The sequence below is a fragment of the Macaca mulatta genome, chromosome 12 (genome assembly GCF_049350105.2).
Source record: "Macaca mulatta isolate MMU2019108-1 chromosome 12, T2T-MMU8v2.0, whole genome shotgun sequence".
NCBI classification, from domain to species: Eukaryota; Metazoa; Chordata; class Mammalia; order Primates; family Cercopithecidae; genus Macaca; species Macaca mulatta.
In genome coordinates, this window is record NC_133417.1 from 143,554,309 (window position 1) to 143,574,239 (window position 19,931).

Consider the following 19,931-nt stretch of genomic DNA (forward strand, 5'->3'; position numbering starts at 1 on the left):
CATACCAGCATTTCTCTTCCTTTGCTGCAGATAGCGTGGCCTTGCTCCAGAACCCCCGGGATCCAGGTTGTGATTCTCCCACTGGGGCTTTGCTATGAAGTTATCACAAACTCAGAGGTTTAAAGCAACATGGCATCTTTTCCACCATAGGTACCTCTAGAACCATAGAATCTTCCAGATCATTTGGCCTAATTTGCTGGGCTGCTAACACCATAGCCTGCTGCAGAGTTCTTCCCTGCGCTGGGCCTCACTCAGATCTGGCAGCCTTTCACACCATCTGGTAAATGTGACCACACAGTATTCCCAAGTGTGGCACGTGCTGCCTCCAGAACACACAGAGGCAACCAGTCATCGTGGTCCTTCTTAGTGGTGGGAAGTACACAATGTAGTCCTCCCTTCACTGTGGAAATGCCTGTTACGCTCCAATCGCTGGGCCCCTACAAACTTCACCGATGCACAGACCCCTGGATCTCCACAGGGTTTCTCTCCCGCTCTCGGCAGCACACGCACTTACTAAGGCCTCTGAGGTTTCTCCTCGTCAATCTGGTCATCCAGTTTAATTAATATGATATCAGTATACTGAACCAATGCAGCAGTGTGCAGTGTCTGGTCCATCCAGACTGTATTAGGAAAGAGGGAAAAGAGTTAATATGGCCCTGGGGTGAGACAATCAGTGTGTATTCTTCTTCTTTTTTTTTTCACACAGAGTCTCAATCTGTTGCCCAGGTTGGAGTGCAGTGGTGCGATCTCGGCTCACTGCAAACTCTGCCTCCCAGGTTCAAGCGATTCTCCTGCCTCAGCCTCCTGAGTAGCTGGGATTACAAGTGCCCACCACCATGCCTGGCTAATTTTTTGTATTTTTAGTAGAGACGGGGTTTCACCATGTTGGCCAGGTTGGTCTCAAACTCATGACCTCAGGTGATCTGGTGATCTGCCCACCTCAGACCCAAAGTGCTGGGATTATAGGTGTGAGCCACCGCGCCCGGCCAGCGTGTACCCTTATCCATCCCAATGAATGTAAGAGGCTTCTGCTTCTCCTCTTAAGTAGAGATGGAAATGAATGTATTGGCTTCCTACCATGGACTTGAGACTGTGTTGACCTGCTCTAGCAAAGACACCATGATTGGGGCTCCTATCTGTTTGGGTTTGCAGTATTCCACTGTCAGTCTCCAGGATCCATCTGGTTTTTGCAGGGGTTTGACTAATGAAATGACTCTATAACGGGGAGAAAGTATACCTGCATCCTTCCGGTTTTAACAGTGGAATAGATTCGTCCCTTATAGTTGCTGTAACTCTCTTCGGCACGCAATACTGGTTTTGATTTACCGTCTTGGCTGGGGGAGGGGCAGTGTCAGGGATTCCCACTCAGCTTCCCACGTCTATAGCTCTTATTCCACAATTCCAAGTATCTGGCCAACATGGGGGTTACCCCGTATGCCAAGTGTGTCCACTTCAATCACGCATTTGAGGGCTTGGGAAATGACCACCAGGTGGCTCTGTGGACCCTGTGGACCTACCAGAACCCAAAGCTGGGCCAGGACTCTTATCACCTGACCCATATGCCCTCCTTTAACAGGAGTCAAGATGATGCTCCATGTCCCCAGGATTCTGCATGCAAGAGTCCTTGAAATGTTTCTGTGTTCTCCCTCCCTGTACACAGTTATGGAATGAGTGGCCTTGAGTTTCTTTGGGGAAGGACTGTGGGGGGAGATTTTGGCTCCCTGCACCGGCAGTGATGTTGGGAACCTGGCCTTTCAATGAGTTCTAGGTCTGAAACCAGGCAAGGGATTGTAGCGGCGGATTGGGGTAGCCACTCTCAGCCTCCTGCTCATCCGTGTTTGATTTCTTTTAGTTTCGTAAGCTCAGTCACGCCCTTGCTGACTGCCCATCCACCTGGTCCCTAGGAACATTTTGTTCTATTATCCAGCTTCATAGCTCTCTGCATGTCAGGTCTTCCTGGTTACCATTCTGACCTTGCCACTCTTGGCCATAAAAACCAATATTGCCTGCCAAATATTGTTGCTTTGGTAAATGAAGTGACCTGTGAGCCCTCTCACGGGACACAGTGGGCTGGTAGGTTTGCTGGCCCAACATCATGTATGCACTCTAGTAGGCTCATTTCCCCACCATCTTCCATGGTGGGGCTGGCAGTTTTCCTTCACTTAAGGCCATAGCTCTTTGCAGGCGTCCAAGAGCCATTCTAACAACACATTAGCACTGTCTCCCTGGGGCCCAGCCGGGGTCACAAGCTTCTATCACGGAAAGTCCTCCCGCATTCATCAACTCTTCTCTTATCCGTCTTTATATTCTATCCCCTGCTGGGTCCAGCACTCTTGGGATGCAGTCCTGGATGTGCTCTCCTGGATTTTGCTGGTCCATGCTAGGCAGATCCTGTAGCTCCTTCAGAACAGAGTCCCTTCCTCCCTTAGCAGGCCAGCATGTCCTAGCTAGGTTATGTTGTTATTTGACCCCCATGATTGGTCTGGTGTCAGGAGGAGGATATTGGCATAGATCCTGAAAAATGCACGTGTTGTCTTGGAAGGCAGACACCTCTTTCTCTCTCTCCCCACTGCCCCCCAACTATAACACACATATTCTCTCTATATAAAACACTTCAAGAAAGGGGGTGCTAGCCTTTAGCAGGAGCAGTGGGCCACCTCTGTAGGCACAGATGGTTCGGGAGAATCTGGGGATTCTAGTTCTTTTGTTTGTTTTTGTTTTTGAGACAGTGGTTTCTCACGCCCACCCTGGGGGCTTCAGTTCAGCTGGTCGGTGGTGATTCAGCTCTGAAATCTCAATTTAGGGTCCATTTCCTCAGACCACTTCTGAGAGCAACTCTCTTGGGCAGAGATCTCTGGGAAACTGGGTTTGCACCCCCAACTCCATCAATCCTTGAATGGGGGTGCCTGTAGGGAGCGGAGGGCACAGCAGGCCCCTTTGGCTAAGTCTCCCCAGAAGGGAACCTGGCTGTGAGCCCACAGGGAGCACTGCTCCTGGCAGCTGGGGCAGCGTGGGCCTCAGCCCTGAGTGGCACAGCACCCACCACAGGGGCCAAGGCCACCATAGCTGAGAGGGTCACTCCTTTTTTTTTTTTTTTTGAGATGGAGTCTTGCTCTGTCTTCTAGGCTGGAGTGCAGTGGCATGATCTGGGCTCACTGCAAGCTCTGCTTCCCAGGTTCACGCCATTCTTCTGCCTCAGCCTCTGAGTACCTGGGACTACAGGTGCCCACCACCACGCTTGGCTAATTTTTTGTATTTCTAGTAGAGACGCGGTTTCACCATGTTAGCCAGGACGGTCTTGATCTCCTGACCTCGTGATCCGTCTGCCTCGCCCCCTCCCCGAGTGCTGGGATTACAGGCATAAGCCACCGCGCCCAGCCAGGTTTTGTTTCTGGCGCCCGGCCACGCCACTCCTTTTTAAAGACTTCCTCCTTCAGGCACCCAAACGTTCATGCAGCCAGTATTCATGGGGTGCCCCGAGGAGACATATGGACCGTGTCCCAGCCTTCCGGGACCTTGAGCAGTAGCTGGGGAGAGTCATGCCCTTGTTTAAGCATGGGCCAGGGGGAGCTGGACAGCACTGCTGGAGGTTGGAGGAGGACCCCTGGGGTCAGTAGAAGCCAACTGCAGGCTTTCAGGTAGTGGCAGCTGGGATATTTCAGGTTGCAGGGTTCAGTCAATTAACCTTCAACAAAAGTGCCAAGACGCCAGACGTGGTGGCTCACACCTGTAATTTTGGTACTTTAGGAGGCTGAGGTGAGAGGATAGCTTGACCCCAGGAGTTTCAGAGTAGCTTAGACAATATAGCAACATCCTATCTCTACAAAAAAATTTAAAAATTAGCTGATGGCCAGGCGCAGTGGCTCACGCTTGTGATCCCAGCATTTTGGGAGGCTGAGGCAGGTGAATCATTTGAGATCAGGAGTTTGAGACCAGCCTGGCCAACTTGGCAAAACCCTGTCTCTACGAAAAATACAAAAAAATTAGCCGAGCGTGGTGGAGCATGCCTGTAGTCCCAGCTACTCGGGAGACTGAGGCAGGAGAATCGCTTAAACCTGGGAAATGGAGGTTGCAGTGAGCCGAGATTGCACTACTGCACTCCAGCCTGAGCAACAGAGCGAGACTTCGTCCCAAAAACAAACAGACAAAAAATTATCTGAGCATGGTGGCACACGCCTGTAATTCCAGCTACTCCAGAGGCTGTGGTATGAGGATTGCTTGAGCCCAGGAACTTGGGGTTACAGTGAGCTATGATCATGTCATTGCACTCCAGCCTTGGATGCAGGGCAAGTGACACTCTGCCTCAGGAAAAAAAAAAAAAAAGAAAAATGCCAAGAGCACACAATGGGGAAATGATGATTTCTTCAATAAATGGTGTTGGGAGAACTAGATCCATATGCAAAAGAATGAAACCAGACCCTCATCTTGCACCACATACAAAAACCAACTCAAAATGATTAAAGACTTAAATGTCAGACCCCAAACTATAAAACCCTAGAAGAAAACGTAGGGAAAAACCTTCGCGACAGTAGTCTGGGCAATGATTTTTGACTATGACCCCAAAAGTACAGGCAGTGAAAGCAGAAACAGACAAATGGGATAACATCAAACTAAAAAGATAATATCTGCAGAGCAAAGGAAACAATCAGCAGAGTGAAGAGACAATGAGCAGAATGGGAGAAAATATTTGCAAACCATACATCTGATAAATGTTAAATCCAAAGTATATAAAGAACTCAAACAAGTCCATGGCAAGGAGAGCAAATAACCCAATTCAAAAATAGGCAAAGGACCCGAATAGGCATTTCTCAAAAGAAGGTACACAAATCAATGGCCAACAGGCATATGATGAAAAGAAACCAGGCACATTCCTCCATATATCTCCCAACTTCCTGAGCCCAGCACAAACACAACACACCATATATCACTCTCAACTTCCTGAGCCCAGCACAAACACATTCCTCTATCTCTCTCTCAACTTTAGAAAAACACCACCTGGGAAATCTCCGATAAGGGCACAGCGGGAACCAATAAAAAACGCTAAATGTATAATGTTAACCAATTGTAATGTTGTAACCAAAAGAATTCCCTTGTTCCCCTGTAACTTTACATATCCTGTTTACATCGGGCTATAAAAAGCAAGCACTCGCATTGTTCGGGGCCCTCTTGTATGCTGTGGAATGGAGGGGCCAAGTTCGAACTTGCAGTAAAAGATCCTTGCCGCTTGGCTTTGACTCTGGACTCTGGTGGTCTTCTTTGGGGAACAAACGGTCTGGGTATAACAATGAAAGAATGTTCAGTATTACCAATCATCAGGAAAAGGCAAATAAAAACCACAAGGCATTGTCATCTCACAGAAAGTTATGATCAGAGAGACAAAGGATTACAATGTTGGTGAGGATATGGGGAAAGGGAACCCCAAACACTGTTGATGGGGATGGGAATTAGTGCAGCCATTACTGAAAACAATATAAAGATTCCTCAAAGAACTACAAACAGAACTACCTTATTTTATTTATGTATTTATTTATTTTTGAGACCAAGTCTTTTTTTTTTTTTTTTTGAGACGGAGTCTCGCTCTGTCGCCCAGGCTGGAGTGCAGTGGCCGGATCTCAGCTCACTGCAAGCTCCGCCTCCCGGGTTCACGCCATTCTCCTGCCTCAGCCTCCTGAGTAGCTGGGACTACAGGCGCCCACCACCTCGCCCGGCTAGTTTTTTGTATTTTTTTAGTAGAGACGGGGTTTCACCGTGTTAGCCAGGATGGTCTCGATCTCCCGACCTCGTGATCCGCCCGTCTCGGCCTCCCAAAGTGCTGGGATTACAGGCTTGAGCCACCGCGCCCGGCAAGACCAAGTCTTTTTTGCCCAGGCTGGAATGCAGTGGCGTGATCTCAGCTCACTGCAACCTCCATCTCCTGATTTTGAGTGATTCTCCTGCCTCAGCCTCCCGAGTAGCTGGGACTACAGGCGCATGCCACCATGGCTGGCTAATTTTTGTATTTTTAGTAGAGACGGGGTTTCACTACATTGGCCAGGCTGGTCTCAAACTCTGGACCTCAAGTAATCTACCCGCCTCGGCCTCCCAAAGTGCTGGGATTATAGGCATGAGCCACTGCACCTGGCCAAAAAATAGAACTACCTTATGATCCAGCAGTCCCACTTCTGGGTAGATGCCTAAAGGATATGAAATCAGTATGTCAAAGAGGTAATTGAACTCCCATGGTCATCCCAGCATTATTCACAATGGCCAAGACATGGTATGAACCTAAGTGTCCATTAGCACATAAATGGAATACAGAAAATGTGGGATTTACGCACCATGGAATATGAGTCAGCCTTAAAGAGGAAAATTCTGCCATTTTCTTGGATGGATGAACATAGAGGACATTATGTTAAATGAAATAAGCCAGCCAGGCGCAGTGGCTCACGCCTGTAATCCCAGCACTTTGGGAGGCTGAGGCGGGTGGATGACTTGAGGTCAGGAGTTCAAGACCAGCCTGGCCAACATGGTGAAACCCCATCTCTACTAAAAATACAAAAATTAGCCAGCCGTGGTGGTGGGCACCTGTAATCCAAGCTACTTGGGAGGCTGAGGCAAGAGAATCGCTTAAACCCAGGAGGCAGAAGTTGCAGTGAGCTGAGATCACACCACTGCACTCCAGCCTGGGTGACAGAGCAAGACTCCGTGTCAAAAAACAAAAAAAAGATAAGAAAGAAGGAAATAAACCAGGCACAAAAGGCAAATATTGCATGATCTCAATTCATATGTGGAATCCAAAGTTGAACTCACAGAAGCAGAGAGTAGAATGGTGGTTGCCAGGGACTGGGGAGTGCTTGTGTGTATGAGATGTGGATATGTTGGTTAAAGGGTACAACGTTTTAGTTGGGCAGGCTGAGTAAATCCTGGAGATTAATGTATAGCATGGTAACTGTAGTTAGCAATAATGTATTAATTATATACTTGAAAATTGCTGAGAGAGATCTTACATGGTCTCACTGCAAAAAAAGGTAAGTAGGAGAGGAAATGGATATATTAATTTGCTTCTTTTAATTATTTCACAATCTATATGTAAATGAAAACATCATTTTGTACACTGTAAATATATACAATTTTTATTTTTTTATTTGCCAGTTATACCTTTGTAAAGCTGCAGGGAAGGGGAAGAAAAAATAAATAACATGGCAAAAATATAAAACTAAAGTACAAAAGTAAAATGTGCTCTGTGTAACTTAATCAGTGTGGAGAATATCTACCAGGAGTATAATTAGGGGCTCTCTTGAGACACCCGAAAACCTCCTACCCATGGTGGCCTCTCTTCTCAGATGTGCTTGGGGCCTGTGGTGTGCAGGATCCCCCAGCTCCACCCTCCTGGTGTCATCTTTGCATTGCCTGGGGCAAAGGAAGGGTGTCCTGGGCTGCCTGGGGAGGCAGAATCTTCCACCCCTCACCCAAGAGTGGCTACTTACCAGCAGAGCTTAAGATTGTTGGGAAATCGGCATGGGTAGCTCACGGGCCTTTGATGGATGATGGGATCCAGGCCCCTGCCCCTTCAAAGTCATGGGACCCTCCTGGAAGGGCCTGAGGGCCTGCAAGAGGGAGGGTAGTGAATCTTTCCCTTGCACTGTCCATGGTGGAGAGTTCCAACTATTATGGTCTGCTTGCTATGTATTGCACCCCCATACTCTTTGTGGGACCCAGCGGGCCGTCCAGCTTGCACAAGGCAGACATAAAGATTCAGTACCAGGCCGGGCTCGGTGGCTCAAGCCTGTCATCCCAGCACTTCGGGAGGCTGAGACGGGCGGATCACGAGGTCAGGAGATTGAGACCATCCTGGCTAACACGGTAAAACCCCGTCTCTACTAAAAAATACAAAAAAAAAAAAAAAAAAAAACTAGCCGGGCGAGGTGGTGGGCGCCTGTAGTCCCAGCTACTCCGGAGGCTGAGGCAGGAGAATGGCGTGAATCCGGGAGGCGGAGCTTGCAGTGAGCTGAGATCCGGCCACTGCACTCCAGCCTGGCAACAGAGTGAGACTCCGTCTCAAAAAAAAAAAAAAAAAAAAAAAAAAAGATTCAGTACCGGGGGTGGGGGTGAGAATATCTGAGCTGGATTTCAGAAAGGTGGGGGACTTTCTTTTGTACCACAAGCTGCGGAAGCAGATGCGGCAGTTACAGGAAAGACTTCCTGCTTGTGATGGAACTCTGTTTCTCCTGGGCCTCTTGGGCCTAGTTCCCCTCTCTCCGCCCAGTGGACATGCATTTGCTCCATAGCAACCCCCCCACCCCACTCCTTGTGGATCCAGGGCTGGTGAGCCCATCCGCAGCTCTGCACTTCTCCTCTGACCTGGTATCTGCTCCCCAGCCCTTCCCAAAGCCTGACCCACATCTTGGGCTCTTGGTAGAAATGGAGTTCAGGGTGGGGCTAAGTCAGCCTCCCCAGGCCTTTGTCTCTGGGAATGTCTGCCTCCCGGCGAGGTGAGGCAGGGCCTGGAAGACACATTGGAAGCTTTGTGGCTTCTCTCTCCCGGGGAGAGTCAGGGCCATGGTTATCATTCATTCAGAAACTGTTTATTTCAAAAGCATCTCCTGCCAGCCTTTTATGTTTCCAACACTTTCTTTGTTGTGATTTTCTATAGTTGTTTAATCAATTATCTATTTTTTTTTTTATGAATGACTCTTTTATGTTCTCTGCCTTTCCCTCTGATGCTTTTAGGACTCTGAGAAGCTTAGGGGTAATTTAAGGTACATTGTCCCTCCAGCTGGTACCTGGTCTGGAGCCTTCAGAACTGGAGGCTTCAGACTGCCCTCTGCACCCTCCTGCCCTGGGAGGCCCTGGTTGCAGGTCTTTTATTTGGAGTCAGGAATCCTTAGCCACCTCTTCTTAGGCCTGCTTTCCAAGCACCCCGGATACGCGTCCATCCTCCCTCTGTGCGGAGATTGAGGACTCACCTCGAGGCAGTGTTGGGGCCTCGGGAGATACAGTGTGTGGCATGGAAGAGAGCCCATGGTCCCCAAACACTGCACTGTCCAGGGACCCATGTCCACTCCCTGGCCACCTCCCCTTTCCGTGCGTGTCCACTCCCTGGCCAGCCCCCATGCGTGTCCACTAGCTGGCCACCTCCACCCTGCGCATGTCCACTCCCTGGCCACCTCCCCCCCGTGCATGTCCATTTCCTGGCCACGTCCCCCCCGCGCGTGTCCTCTCCCTGGCCACCTTCCCCCCACCCCCCGCGCGCGCCCGCTCCCTGGCCACCTCCCCACCCCGCGCGCGTCCGCTCCCTGGCCACCTTCCCCCCACCCCCCGCGCGCGCCCGCTCCCTGGCCACCTTCCCCCCACCCCCCGCGCGCGCCCGCTCCCTGGCCACCTTCCCCCCACCCCCCGCGCGCGTCCGCTCCCTGGCCACCTCCCCACCCCGCGCGCGTCCGCTCCCTGGCCACCTCCCCACCCCGCGTGCGTCCACTCCCTGGCCACGTCCCCCCCGCGCGCGTCCTCTCGCTGGCCACCTTCCCCCATCCCCCGCGCACGTCCGCTCCCTGGCCACCTCCCCACCCCGCGTGCGTCCGCTCCCTGGCCACCTCCCCACCCCGCGTGCGTCCACTCCCTGGCCACGTCCCCCCCGCGCGCGTCCTCTCGCTGGCCACCTTCCCCCATCCCCCGCGCGCGTCCGCTCCCTGGCCACCTCCCCACCCCGCGTGCGTCCGCTCCCTGGCCACCTCCCCACCCCGTGTGTGTCCACTCCCTGGCCACCGCCCCTCCATGCCTGTCCACTCCCTGGCCACCTCCCCCCTCCATAAGGATCTCGGTGGGACCGGGTGACTCTGCTCCCTTGTCCCAGGTCTTCTCAGAGCTCTTGATGCCCAGGTGGGCAGGAGGGTCTCCGATGGCTCACAGTTCCAAACAGCCAGGCCTTGTGCCCTCAAGGCCCCCACAAAGCCTTGGCCCACACGGTTCCTGCTCTCCATAGGCTGGGGGAGAGATAGGAACCAGCTTCCCCTTTGGGCAGCGTTGGCTCAGGGTCCTTGGCAGAACCTCAGGGGCCCGAGGGTTCTCCAGGCCACACCTACCTCTCCCACCACACAGGCAGGCCACTGTCAGACAAGCAGATTTCTGGCCATGAGGCCCACAGGATACTGCCCCCATGGGAATTTCTGGGGTGGGGGCTGGGGAGCTCTGCTCTTGGGAACAGTGTTCGGAAGGCAGGGCGCTTGGGGTCTGGGTGCTCCTTCCACCACTCCTCAGGCTGACCCCAGCCAGCTCAAAGCTCAGAGAGGGATGGGCCCTTGCAGGAGCCTCTTGGCTCCCAGCTTGGCCACGGTGGGCAGATCAGGGAAGGCGGCCCAGCCAGGCTTCCTCCAGTTTGGGAGGACACTCTGCTTTCAGCCACCACAGCATCACCTGCATTTGGTGCAGCACCCCTGAGGGCCTCCCTGTTGTCCTGTGAAGATGATCACCCTCTCTGTAACACCTGGGAGCAGGAGGCTGCTGCAGCCTTGTCTAGGGGCTTCATCGTTTCAGAGCTTTAGGCCAGCCTCTGTGAAATGAGGGCCCAGTCATGAAGAAGTACAGTCTCATCATGCTCCTTCCCTATAAAAACTTTCAGGGAGGCCTAAGGAGGGGTTGGATGGTGGGCAGGAAAGGTGGAATGAAGGAATGAAGGGAGCTAACACCATTCTCCATGTTCATGGGAAGTGTTAGTTTCACTGGGTGGGGGATGTTTGCAAATGACAGGGCAGTATGGAAATTGTTTTGTTTTTCTTTATGGGGTTTGATGAACTGTTTAATTAATGCTTGTTCTTGGGAAGGAGGTATGTGTGTGATAAGGATGCGTGTGGACAATCAGGAGAAGGACGGGAATTTGGGAGCCCTAGAAGGAGCGTGATTCAGTGATTCAGTGTCCACTGTCACCCCGGACTATTCCAAGGGACTGTAGTGCCAAATGTCACAGTGGACTGTCCTGCTGAGGTCCTTGGGATGGTGTGAGTCTGGACTGGAGACCACATACTCTGGGAAGTGTAGTGCTGAGAGAAAGGGGATGCATGGAAAACCACAAAAGCTTCTGTGGGTTGGGAGTGGAGTTTCCAGAGTCAGGAAGGTTTCATGAGGCAGGGGTCAGAGGCTGGTGGTGCTCTGGCCAAGGAGCAGGGCAATAAACAGAGAGGAGCCAAGATGGAATCCCTCTGAGGGTGAATCTCCTTGGGGGCTTGTTTTCCCCAGGGAGCATGGGATGGGTCTACATGATGAGTGTCGTTAAATTCCCTCCACTCTCTCTTAGGTGTCTCCCAGCCTCTCGGCCGAGTCTCACACAGCCAGCCCACCTGCAAGGTGCAGTACGGGAGGAAGGGAGGCCGACAGTTAGAAGGGGATGAGCCCTGGCGCCTTTCATCTGGCCTCTGTCTAAGTGACCAAAGCTCACTTGGTCCTGGATATAGTTAGCAGCATGAGGAGTGATGTTCCTAGGACCAGTGGACAGCATGGACATTGCCTCCTAGAAGGTCTTAATTCCCCATTAAATCCCCAGCACCCAGACAGTAATCCATACATAGCAGTGATTCAGTAAATGCTTGAATGATACTTGATGGGGTATCTTCACTAGAGATATATGAATATTTAGCAAGGGCAGGGAAATATGCTCAAAATCACTAATCACTACAGAAATCTAAATAGGTACCATAACAAGACACCATTCCACACCCATAGAAAGACGAACGTTAAAAAAGACTGACAGGGGCCAGGCGCCGTGGCTCACGCCTGTAATCCCAGCACTTTGGGAAGCCAAGGGGGGCAGATCACGAGGTCAGGAGATTGAGACCATCCTCGCCAACATGGTGAAACACTGTCTCTACTAAAAAATACAAAAAATTATCTGGGCGTGGTGGCAGGCCCCTGTAGTCCCAGCTACTTGGGAGGCTGAGGCAGGAGAATGGCATGAACCTGGGAGGCGGAGCTTGCAGTGAGCTGAGATGGCGCCACTGCACTCCAGCCTGGGCGACAGAGCAAGACTCCATCTCGGGGTGCGAGGGTACGGGGGAAAGACTGACAGCCTGGGCGCAGTGGCTCATGCCTGTAATCCCAGCACTTTAGGAGGCCAAGGCAGGCAGATCACCTGAGGTCAGGAGTTTGAGACCAGCCTGGCCAACATGGTGAAACCCCGTTTCTACTGAAAATACAAAAAATGGGCATAATGGCAGGTGCCTGTAATCCCAGTTACTCAGGAGGCTGAAGCAGGAGAATCATTTGAACCTGGGAGATGGAGGTTGCAGTAAGCCGAGATCATGCCACTGCACTCCAGCCTAGGCAACAGAGCAACACTCCATCTCAGAAAAAAAAAAAAAAGAAGAAGAAGAAGAAGAAAAACAAAAAGACTGACAATACCAAATGTTGGCAGGGATATGGAGCAATTTGGGATTCAATATATTGCTGGTGGGAATGAATGATGATGCAGCCACTTTAAAAACAGTATGGTAGCATTTGTAAAGTTAAACATATTCTTACCATACAACCCAACAATTCCAATACAAGAGAAATGAAAACTTTCACAAAGACCTGTAAGTGAATGGTCATAGCAGCATTTTTTTTTTTTTTGAGACAGAGTCTCACTTTGTCACCCAAGCTGGAGTTGATCTCAGCTCACTGCAAACTCTGCCTCCTGGATTCCAACATTTCTCATGCCTCAGTCTCCTGAGTAGCTAGAATTACAGGTGCACACCACCACGACTGGCTAATTTTTGTATTTTTAGTAGAGACGGGGTTTCACCATGTTGGCCAGGCTGGTCCTGAATCCCTGACCTCAAGTGATCTGCCCACTTCGGCCTCCGGAAGTGCTGGGATTACAGGTGTGAACCACCGTGCCTGGCCAGCAGCATTATTCATAAAAAATAAAAAACTGAAAGCAACCCAAATGTCCATTAACTGATGAATAAACAAATTATACTGTGGAATACCATTCAGCCCACAAAAAGAATGGGATATTAATATACATGTAACAATATGAATGAATCTCAAAAATATTATAAGAGAAATAATGAAATACAAAAGACTATGTACTGTATGATTCCCTTTATATGAAATTCTAGCTGGGTGCGGTGGCTCATGCCTGCAATTCCAGCACTTTGGGAGGCCGAGGCGGGTGGATCATGATGTCAGGAGATTGAGACCATCCTGGCTAACACGGTGAAACCCCGTCTCTACTAAAAATACAAAAAATTAGCTGGGCGTGGTGGTGGGTGCCTGTAGTCCCAGCTACTCGGGAGGCTGAGGCAGGAGAATGGCGTGAACCCAGGAGGCGGAGCTTGCAGTGAGCCGAGATCGCGCCACTGCACTGGGTGACAGAGCGAGACTCCGTCTCAAAAAAAAAAAAAAAAAAAAAAAAGAAGTTCTAGAAGAGGCAAAATTATAATGACAGAAACCAGATTAGTGGCTGCCTGGGGCCAGGGTGGGGAAGGAGATGGGCTGCAAATAAGCAGCAAGAAATGTTGTAGGGTGCAGGGACTGTTCTATATTTTGATTGTGGTGGTGGTAACATAATTGTATATAATTACCAAAATGTATCAACCTGCACACTTAACAGCTATGAATTTTATTGTATGTAAATAATAAAACATAAATTTTAGGTAAAAGAGACCCCCACATCTAGATATACCATGTGCAAACTTCTGGCAAACCAATAATAAAAATAAAATCTTGAAGGCAGCCAGAAACAATAGACAAAAGAACAAAGAATTACAGAGGACTTTTATTCAGAAACTATGCAAGCCAGAAGTCAATGGAGTAACATCCTTAAAGTACTGAAAAACAAAAACAAAAACAGTCAATCTAAAATTCTATACTTTTTGTTTTTGTTTGTTTTGTTTTTTAAAGACAGAGTCTTGCTCTGTTGCCCAGGCTGGAATGCAGTGATGCGATCTTGGCTCACTGCAACCTCCACCCCCTGGGTTCAAGCAATTCTTGTGCTTCTGCCTTCCAAGTAGCTGGGGTTACAGGCACACACCACCATGCCTAGCTAATTTTTATACTTTTAGTAGAGACAGGGTTTCACCATGTTGGCCAGGCTGGTCTCAAACTCCCGACCTTAAGTGATCTGCCTGCCTCAGCCTCCCAAAGTGCTGGGGTTATAGGCATGAGCCACTGCACCCCTAGAATTCTTTTTTTTGAGATGGAGTCTCACTCTGTCACCCAGGCTGGAGTGCAGTGGTGTGATCTCGGCTCACTGCAACCTCTGTCTCCTGGGTTCAAGCGATTCTCCTGCCTCAGCCTCCCTAGTAGCTGGGATTACAGTTGCCCGCCTCTACACCCAGCTAATATTTTGTATTTTTAGTAGAGATGGGGTTTCACCATGTTGGTTAGGCTGGTCTCGAACTCCTGACCTCAGGTGATACACCTGCCTCGGCCTCCCAACCCTAGAATTCTGTACTTCTATGCTTAATAAATATTTGTGGCTGAATTTATTGGAGGTGGTTATAGGGGGACATGGAAGGAAAACTATAAAAATGCAATTTAGTATTTGTTGATAAACCACACAGCCTGGCTGGCATTGAAATTGGTTGTCTGTATAACTTTTCCATTACCAGCTGAACTGTGCTAGAAGAAATATTAAAGGAAGTTCTTCAGACAGGAGGGGTATGACACCAGATGGAGATTTAGATCTCCACAAAAAATGAGGAGCCCTGAAAATGGTAAAAATGAAGGTCAATTAAAAAGTTATAATGGGGGCGGTCGCGCACGCCTGTAATACCAGCACTTTGGGATGCCGATGCGGGCAGATTGCCTGAGGTCAGGAGTTCCAGACCAGCCTGGCCAACATAGTGAAACCCTGTCTCTACTAATAATACAAAAGCGAGGCTGGTGTGGTGTCTGGGGCCTGAAGACCCAGCTACTCAGGAGGCTGAGGCAGGAGAATCACCTGAACCTGGGAGGTGGAGGTTGCAGTGAGCCAAGATCGCGCCACTGCACTCCAGCCTGGAGGACAGTCAGACTCCATCTCAAAACAAACAAACAAACAAACAAAAAAGGCTGGGCGCGATGGCTCAAGCCTGTAATCCTAGCACTTTGGGAGGCCGAGGCGGGCGGATCACGAGGTCAGGAGATCGAGACCATCCTGACTAACAACGGCGAAACCCGTCTCTACTAAAAATACAAAAAAAAAAAAAAAAAAAAAAAGAATTAGCCGGGCGAGGTGGCAGGCGCCTGTAGTCCCAGCTACTCCAGAGGCTGAGGCAGGAGAATGGCGTGAACCCAGGAGACGGAGCTTGCAGTGAGCCGAGATAGTGCCACTGCACTCAAGCCTGGGCGACAGAGCGAGACTCCGCCTCAAAAAAAAAAAAAAAAAAAAAAGAGTTATAACGGTGTTCATAAGAACTACAGACCCCAGAGCTCTCAAATCGCTGGAAGGACTTCTGCGGTGGGCCTGTGCATGATGCACAGAGGACAGGTGGGAAAGAATCACAGACACCTAGTAAGACAACGGGGCATGGCTTTGTCCCGGTTTCAGAGCACCGACACATTTAGTCACCATTTACCTTCCTGGGAGGTAGATTAGGCAGGGGGCACACTAGCCCTGCTTTGTAGGAACAGAAGTAGAGTCTCAGAGAAAACAAGTGACTTGCCCAAGAAGCCTTATTAAGTACCAGCCAGGACAGTGTATTTTCTATTCCTTGTGTTTTGGGATAACTTAGTACCGTCCCCTCCGATGAACCAGTGCCTGCAAAAGCCCTTGAGATCTGGGAAACAGGAGGCACAGATCTTGGAGTTTACCTTGTTCTTAATCAGTCCTCAGGCAGTCGCCTCTAACGCGAGCGAATACCCGCTTCCCGAGGCCGTCACTGGGCAGAGGAGGGGCCAGGCGCCGGATCCCAGATCCCCTTTCCCCGCCCCGCCGTGCCACGCCTGCGCGGGCACGGCCGCCCGCCCCCAAACCCCTCCCGCGGAACCCGCAATCCTGCCTGCGCGGGCGCGGGACTGCGGGCAGGGGGAGGGGCATCGCGGCGCGTCCGTTGCTAAGGCCGCGCAGCCCTAGCGACCGAACGCCCTGCGGCGGCCGCGCAGGCGCTGTGGTGGGCTCCGGTGCACTGTGGGATGGAAACCGGAGCGGCGCGTCCTGGCGGGACCGGGCGGCGGCGGCGGGGCCGGCGGCGGCCAGGGACCCGGGCTTAGGCTCGGCCGGGCCGGCTGAGGACGCAGGCGGCCAGCGGGCGGCGGGCGCCGTCATGAACGCGGCGGTGGTGAGGCGGACGCAGGAGGCGCTGGGGAAGGTGATACGGAGGCCGCCGCTGACAGAGAAGCTGCTGAGCAAGCCCCCGTTCCGCTACCTGCACGACATCATCACGGAGGTGGGCGCCGGGTTCCGGGCCCGGCCAGGTGCGGGTCGGGGTTCCGGTGGGCGCCGAGGTCAGGGCCCAGGCCGGGTGGCGCCGGGTGCGAGCCGGGCTCGGGCTCAGGTGCGGGTAGGGGGCCGGGGCTGGGCCAGAGTCGGGGCCCGGGCCGGGTGTGAACCGGGTGTGGGCCGAGCTCGAGGTGCAGGTCGGGGACCCGGTCAGCGCCGAGTGTGAACCGAGTGTGGGCCGGGCTCAGGGTGCAGGTCAGGGGCCGGGTTAGGGCCGAGTGTGGACCGGGTGTGGGCCGGGCTCGGGGTGCAGGTCGGGGACTGGTTCAGGGCCGGGTGTGGGCCGGGCGCAGGGTGCGGGTCGGGGACCGGGGTGAGTTCCGGGGTCGGGGCGAGAGCTCTGTGCGGCCCCTGCCCGGGAGCCCGGCCTGTAGGCCCAATTCCGCGGCGTCCTCCACGCGGAGGTCCTGCCCCTCCCCCGGCTCCGGGCCGCCGCTTACAGGGAGGCTCCGGGCCCTCGGGGACCATTACTTCTTCCCTGCCTACCGTGTGTCTCCTTAGTGCATCTTCCATTCTGCCTGGCAGAGCTGCTTCTGTGACTCCCACCTCATCTAACCCTGCAGAACCCTTCTCACTTGCCCTGAAGCATTTAGCACGTGAAAGGCTAAATCCTGGGAGAATGGAAATAATATTTTTTATACAGCCTTCTGCCCCGAAGTTTCCCTCCATACCACATTTTGGGTGCTTAATAAATGCCTGTGGGTGAATTTAGTGGAGGTGGTGGTAGGGAGACTTGGCAGGAAAAACTAACAGAGCGGCACACCCTGCCCTAAATTGAGATTGGTGGTCTCTGTAGCTTTTCCCCATTTGCAGATGGTGTGCTCCTCAGTGACGGAGACCCTGGCTTGCTTATTAGTATGGCTCTGGTGATCTGCAGTGGGTAAGGTACATAGAAATTGCACAACAAACATCCCCTGTTGAGTGGGACCTGTCAAGGCTTGTGGTAACTCCCTGGTAACTCTTAGGAGCGTCACTGCGGGGGTTGCAGCACCCATTTCCATGGTGGACCCAAGGGCACGTGGGAACTCAGAGGTGTGTTTTGGGATTTAGGATTCAGGTTGGACTTGCAGACTTCCAGGGCCTCATGACCTCACCTGGTGATGGTCCTCAAGCTCTGTTTCTCACTCTTTTCAACAGATTGGGTGCCTTATTCTTGCACAGACTTTGCTTTACTGGGTCTGCCCTCCTACCTTAGCTTATAACTTGTGGGCTGGAGCGTGTGCCTCTGTGTTAAAACAGTGCCTAAAAATGCTCTCGAATCCACCCACATCCCGAGGCACTGCCAGCCCTGGTCACGTCCTCCCAGCTGGTGCAGCACTTACAGCCTGTCCTGGACAGTGTGTGGGGAGGGGACCTGCTGTGTGGATAGCCCGGTGGGAGCGGGACAGTGTGCCGCATCACCACTGTCCCATGAAATAGGCAGGTACCCGTCCTCTGACCGAGAGGGAACAAGAGCCAATGTGAGCCCAGCCAGCTATAGCTGTGGCTGCCAAAACCTTTATTCTCCCAGTCCTGTCTGCCCCACTGAAATGCAGAGCCCTGAAATGCAGAGGGAGGTGCAGGGAGTGTGCCTTATCCTTGTGGGGCAGTAGTGGCGCTCAGCTCACGGTGGCTGTCCAGTCACTACCACATGGTTGGTCAGAGGCATCCTAATGGGAGAGGAGGAAGAATATGGGCTGGGTGCTGTGGCTCACGCCTGTAATCCCAGCACTCTGGGAGGCCAGGGCGGGCCGATCACTTGAGCCCAGGTGTTCAAGACCAGCCTGGCCAACATGGCTGAGTAGGGAAGATTGCTTGAGCCTGGAAGGTTGAGGCTGCAGTGAGCCGTGATTGTACCACTGCACTCCAGCCTGGGTGATAGAGTAAGACCCTGTCTCAAAAAAAAAAAAAAAAAAAAAAAAAAAGGGGATTGCTTTCCTGGCCAGGTAGATAGGGTGCGTGGAACGAGCTGCGTGTTCCCAATTAGGAACTACTGGTCTGCTCTTCTCCCATAGACTTCCTCATCTAATGCCAAAGTTGATTTCTGTCCCTGTGTAAAGATAAATAAATTGTCACCTACTTGATAAAGATGTTAGAATGACTGACACATTGGAAAGGATTTTCAGATAATAGATGGGGAGCCTCTCATGAAAATGCCTTGCTGTCCTGAATATTATACACAAATTACTATATTAGTATTTTAGCTATAGCTAAACTAACCACCCCGTTTCATTAAGCTAAGTGTGGATCCTGTGACGTTAATGTCTCTTGTCACTTACAGTTATTGCTCACAATTTTTTTTTTTGTTTTAGAGGGAGTCTTGCTCTGTCACCCAGACTGGAGTGCAGTGGCACAATCTCCACTCACTGCAACTTACGCCTCCCGGGTTCAAGCAATTCTCTTGTTTCAGCCTCCTGAGTAGATGGGACTACAGGCACATGCCACCATGCCCAGTTAATTTTTATATTTTTAGTAGAGATGGGGTTTCGCCACGTTGGCCAGGCTGATCTCGAACTCCTGACCTCAGGTGATCTGCCTGTCTCAGCCTCCCAAAGTGCTGGGATTACAGGTATGAGCTACCACACCCAGCCTATTGCTCACAATTTTAACTGCCAGCATCCTGGGAAAACCTCAACAGGGACAAAATGAAAATGTTCCAGGAATGTTAAATGCAGGATGCTCTTAATATTCTACCTGTCGTCTCAAGAAAAATAGTAGTACAGCTCTTACATAGCGTGGTGTGGAATGAAAACTCTTATTGATTAATACCTAACTTGATGCAAATTAAGGAGTTGTGGCTTGAATCCAGAGGAGGCTGACGTTAGGATGGGACTGTCTTGTTTGTAAAACACAACTCCCCGTAATAAATATGCTTTATTAGCTGACCTAGGACACACAGCTGTGGGCATACCTGTCCTTACCACATACCATGCAGCCTGCTGGTAAGGGTCCCGGCTGTTCAAAATGCTTGTTGCTACAAATTTTACTGATTTTACAGTAACCTACTACATTTCAAAAATTTTCAATTTGAGAGAACCCACGACCCTGGCTGGGTGTGGGGGTTGAGAGGAACAGAAAAAATCATTGTCCTAAAAGCTGGTTTTAGGGCTAATTAAGAGGTACAGGTTACCTGAGGGAAGGGGTGACTGGGGAGAGAACCAAAGCTATGGGGTGTGGAGCCTGCCATGATCCTAAGAAGTGAGTAGTGACACGTGGTGAGGAGAAAGACCCTTGCAGAACTTCTAGTCTTAGAAAACTAGGCTGAGAAATTCCTTTTCTTTTCTTTTTTTTTTTTTTTGAGAAAGAGTCTCACTCTGTCGCCCAGGCTGGAGTCCTGTGGCGCGATTCCGGCTTACTCCAACCTCCACCTCCCGGGTTCAAGCAATTCTGTTGCCTCAGTCTTCTGAGTAGCTGGGATTACAGGCATCCGCCACCATGTCTGCCTAATTTTTGTATTTTTAGTAGAGACGGGGGTTTCACCATGTTGGCCAGGCTGGTCTCGAACTCCTGACCTCAAGTGATCAGCCCGCCTCGGCCTTCCAAAGTGCTGGGATTACAGGTATAAGCCACTGTGCCC

At 51.3% G+C, this 19,931-nt stretch overlaps 1 protein-coding gene and 1 long non-coding RNA gene across 7 annotated transcripts in view; one reads left to right on the forward strand and one right to left on the reverse strand.

Moving 5' to 3' along the window:
* Positions 1 to 5,137: 5,137 nt before the first annotated feature.
* Positions 5,138 to 15,841, reverse strand: LOC106992786 (uncharacterized). Its single transcript, XR_001438839.3, has 3 exons — positions 15,748 to 15,841; positions 7,467 to 7,586; positions 5,138 to 5,272 (listed from the first exon to the last, which is right to left on the reverse strand). It is a non-coding gene; the product is annotated as an uncharacterized LOC106992786 (long non-coding RNA).
* A 217-nt stretch (positions 15,842 to 16,058) lies between these two features.
* Positions 16,059 to 19,931, forward strand: part of TRAF3IP1 (TRAF3 interacting protein 1) — an 82,162-nt gene continuing 78,289 nt past the window's right edge. For 5 of the 6 annotated variants that reach the window (XM_077958011.1, XM_015111482.3, XM_002799101.4 and 2 more), the window contains exon 1: positions 16,059 to 16,322. In XM_077958011.1, coding sequence (XP_077814137.1) covers positions 16,200 to 16,322 — 123 coding nt within the window. In that variant the 5' untranslated portion in view covers positions 16,059 to 16,199. Of the gene's footprint in view, positions 16,351 to 19,931 lie in introns of all 6 variants that reach the window. The other variant, XM_077958010.1, reaches the window with a different exon arrangement.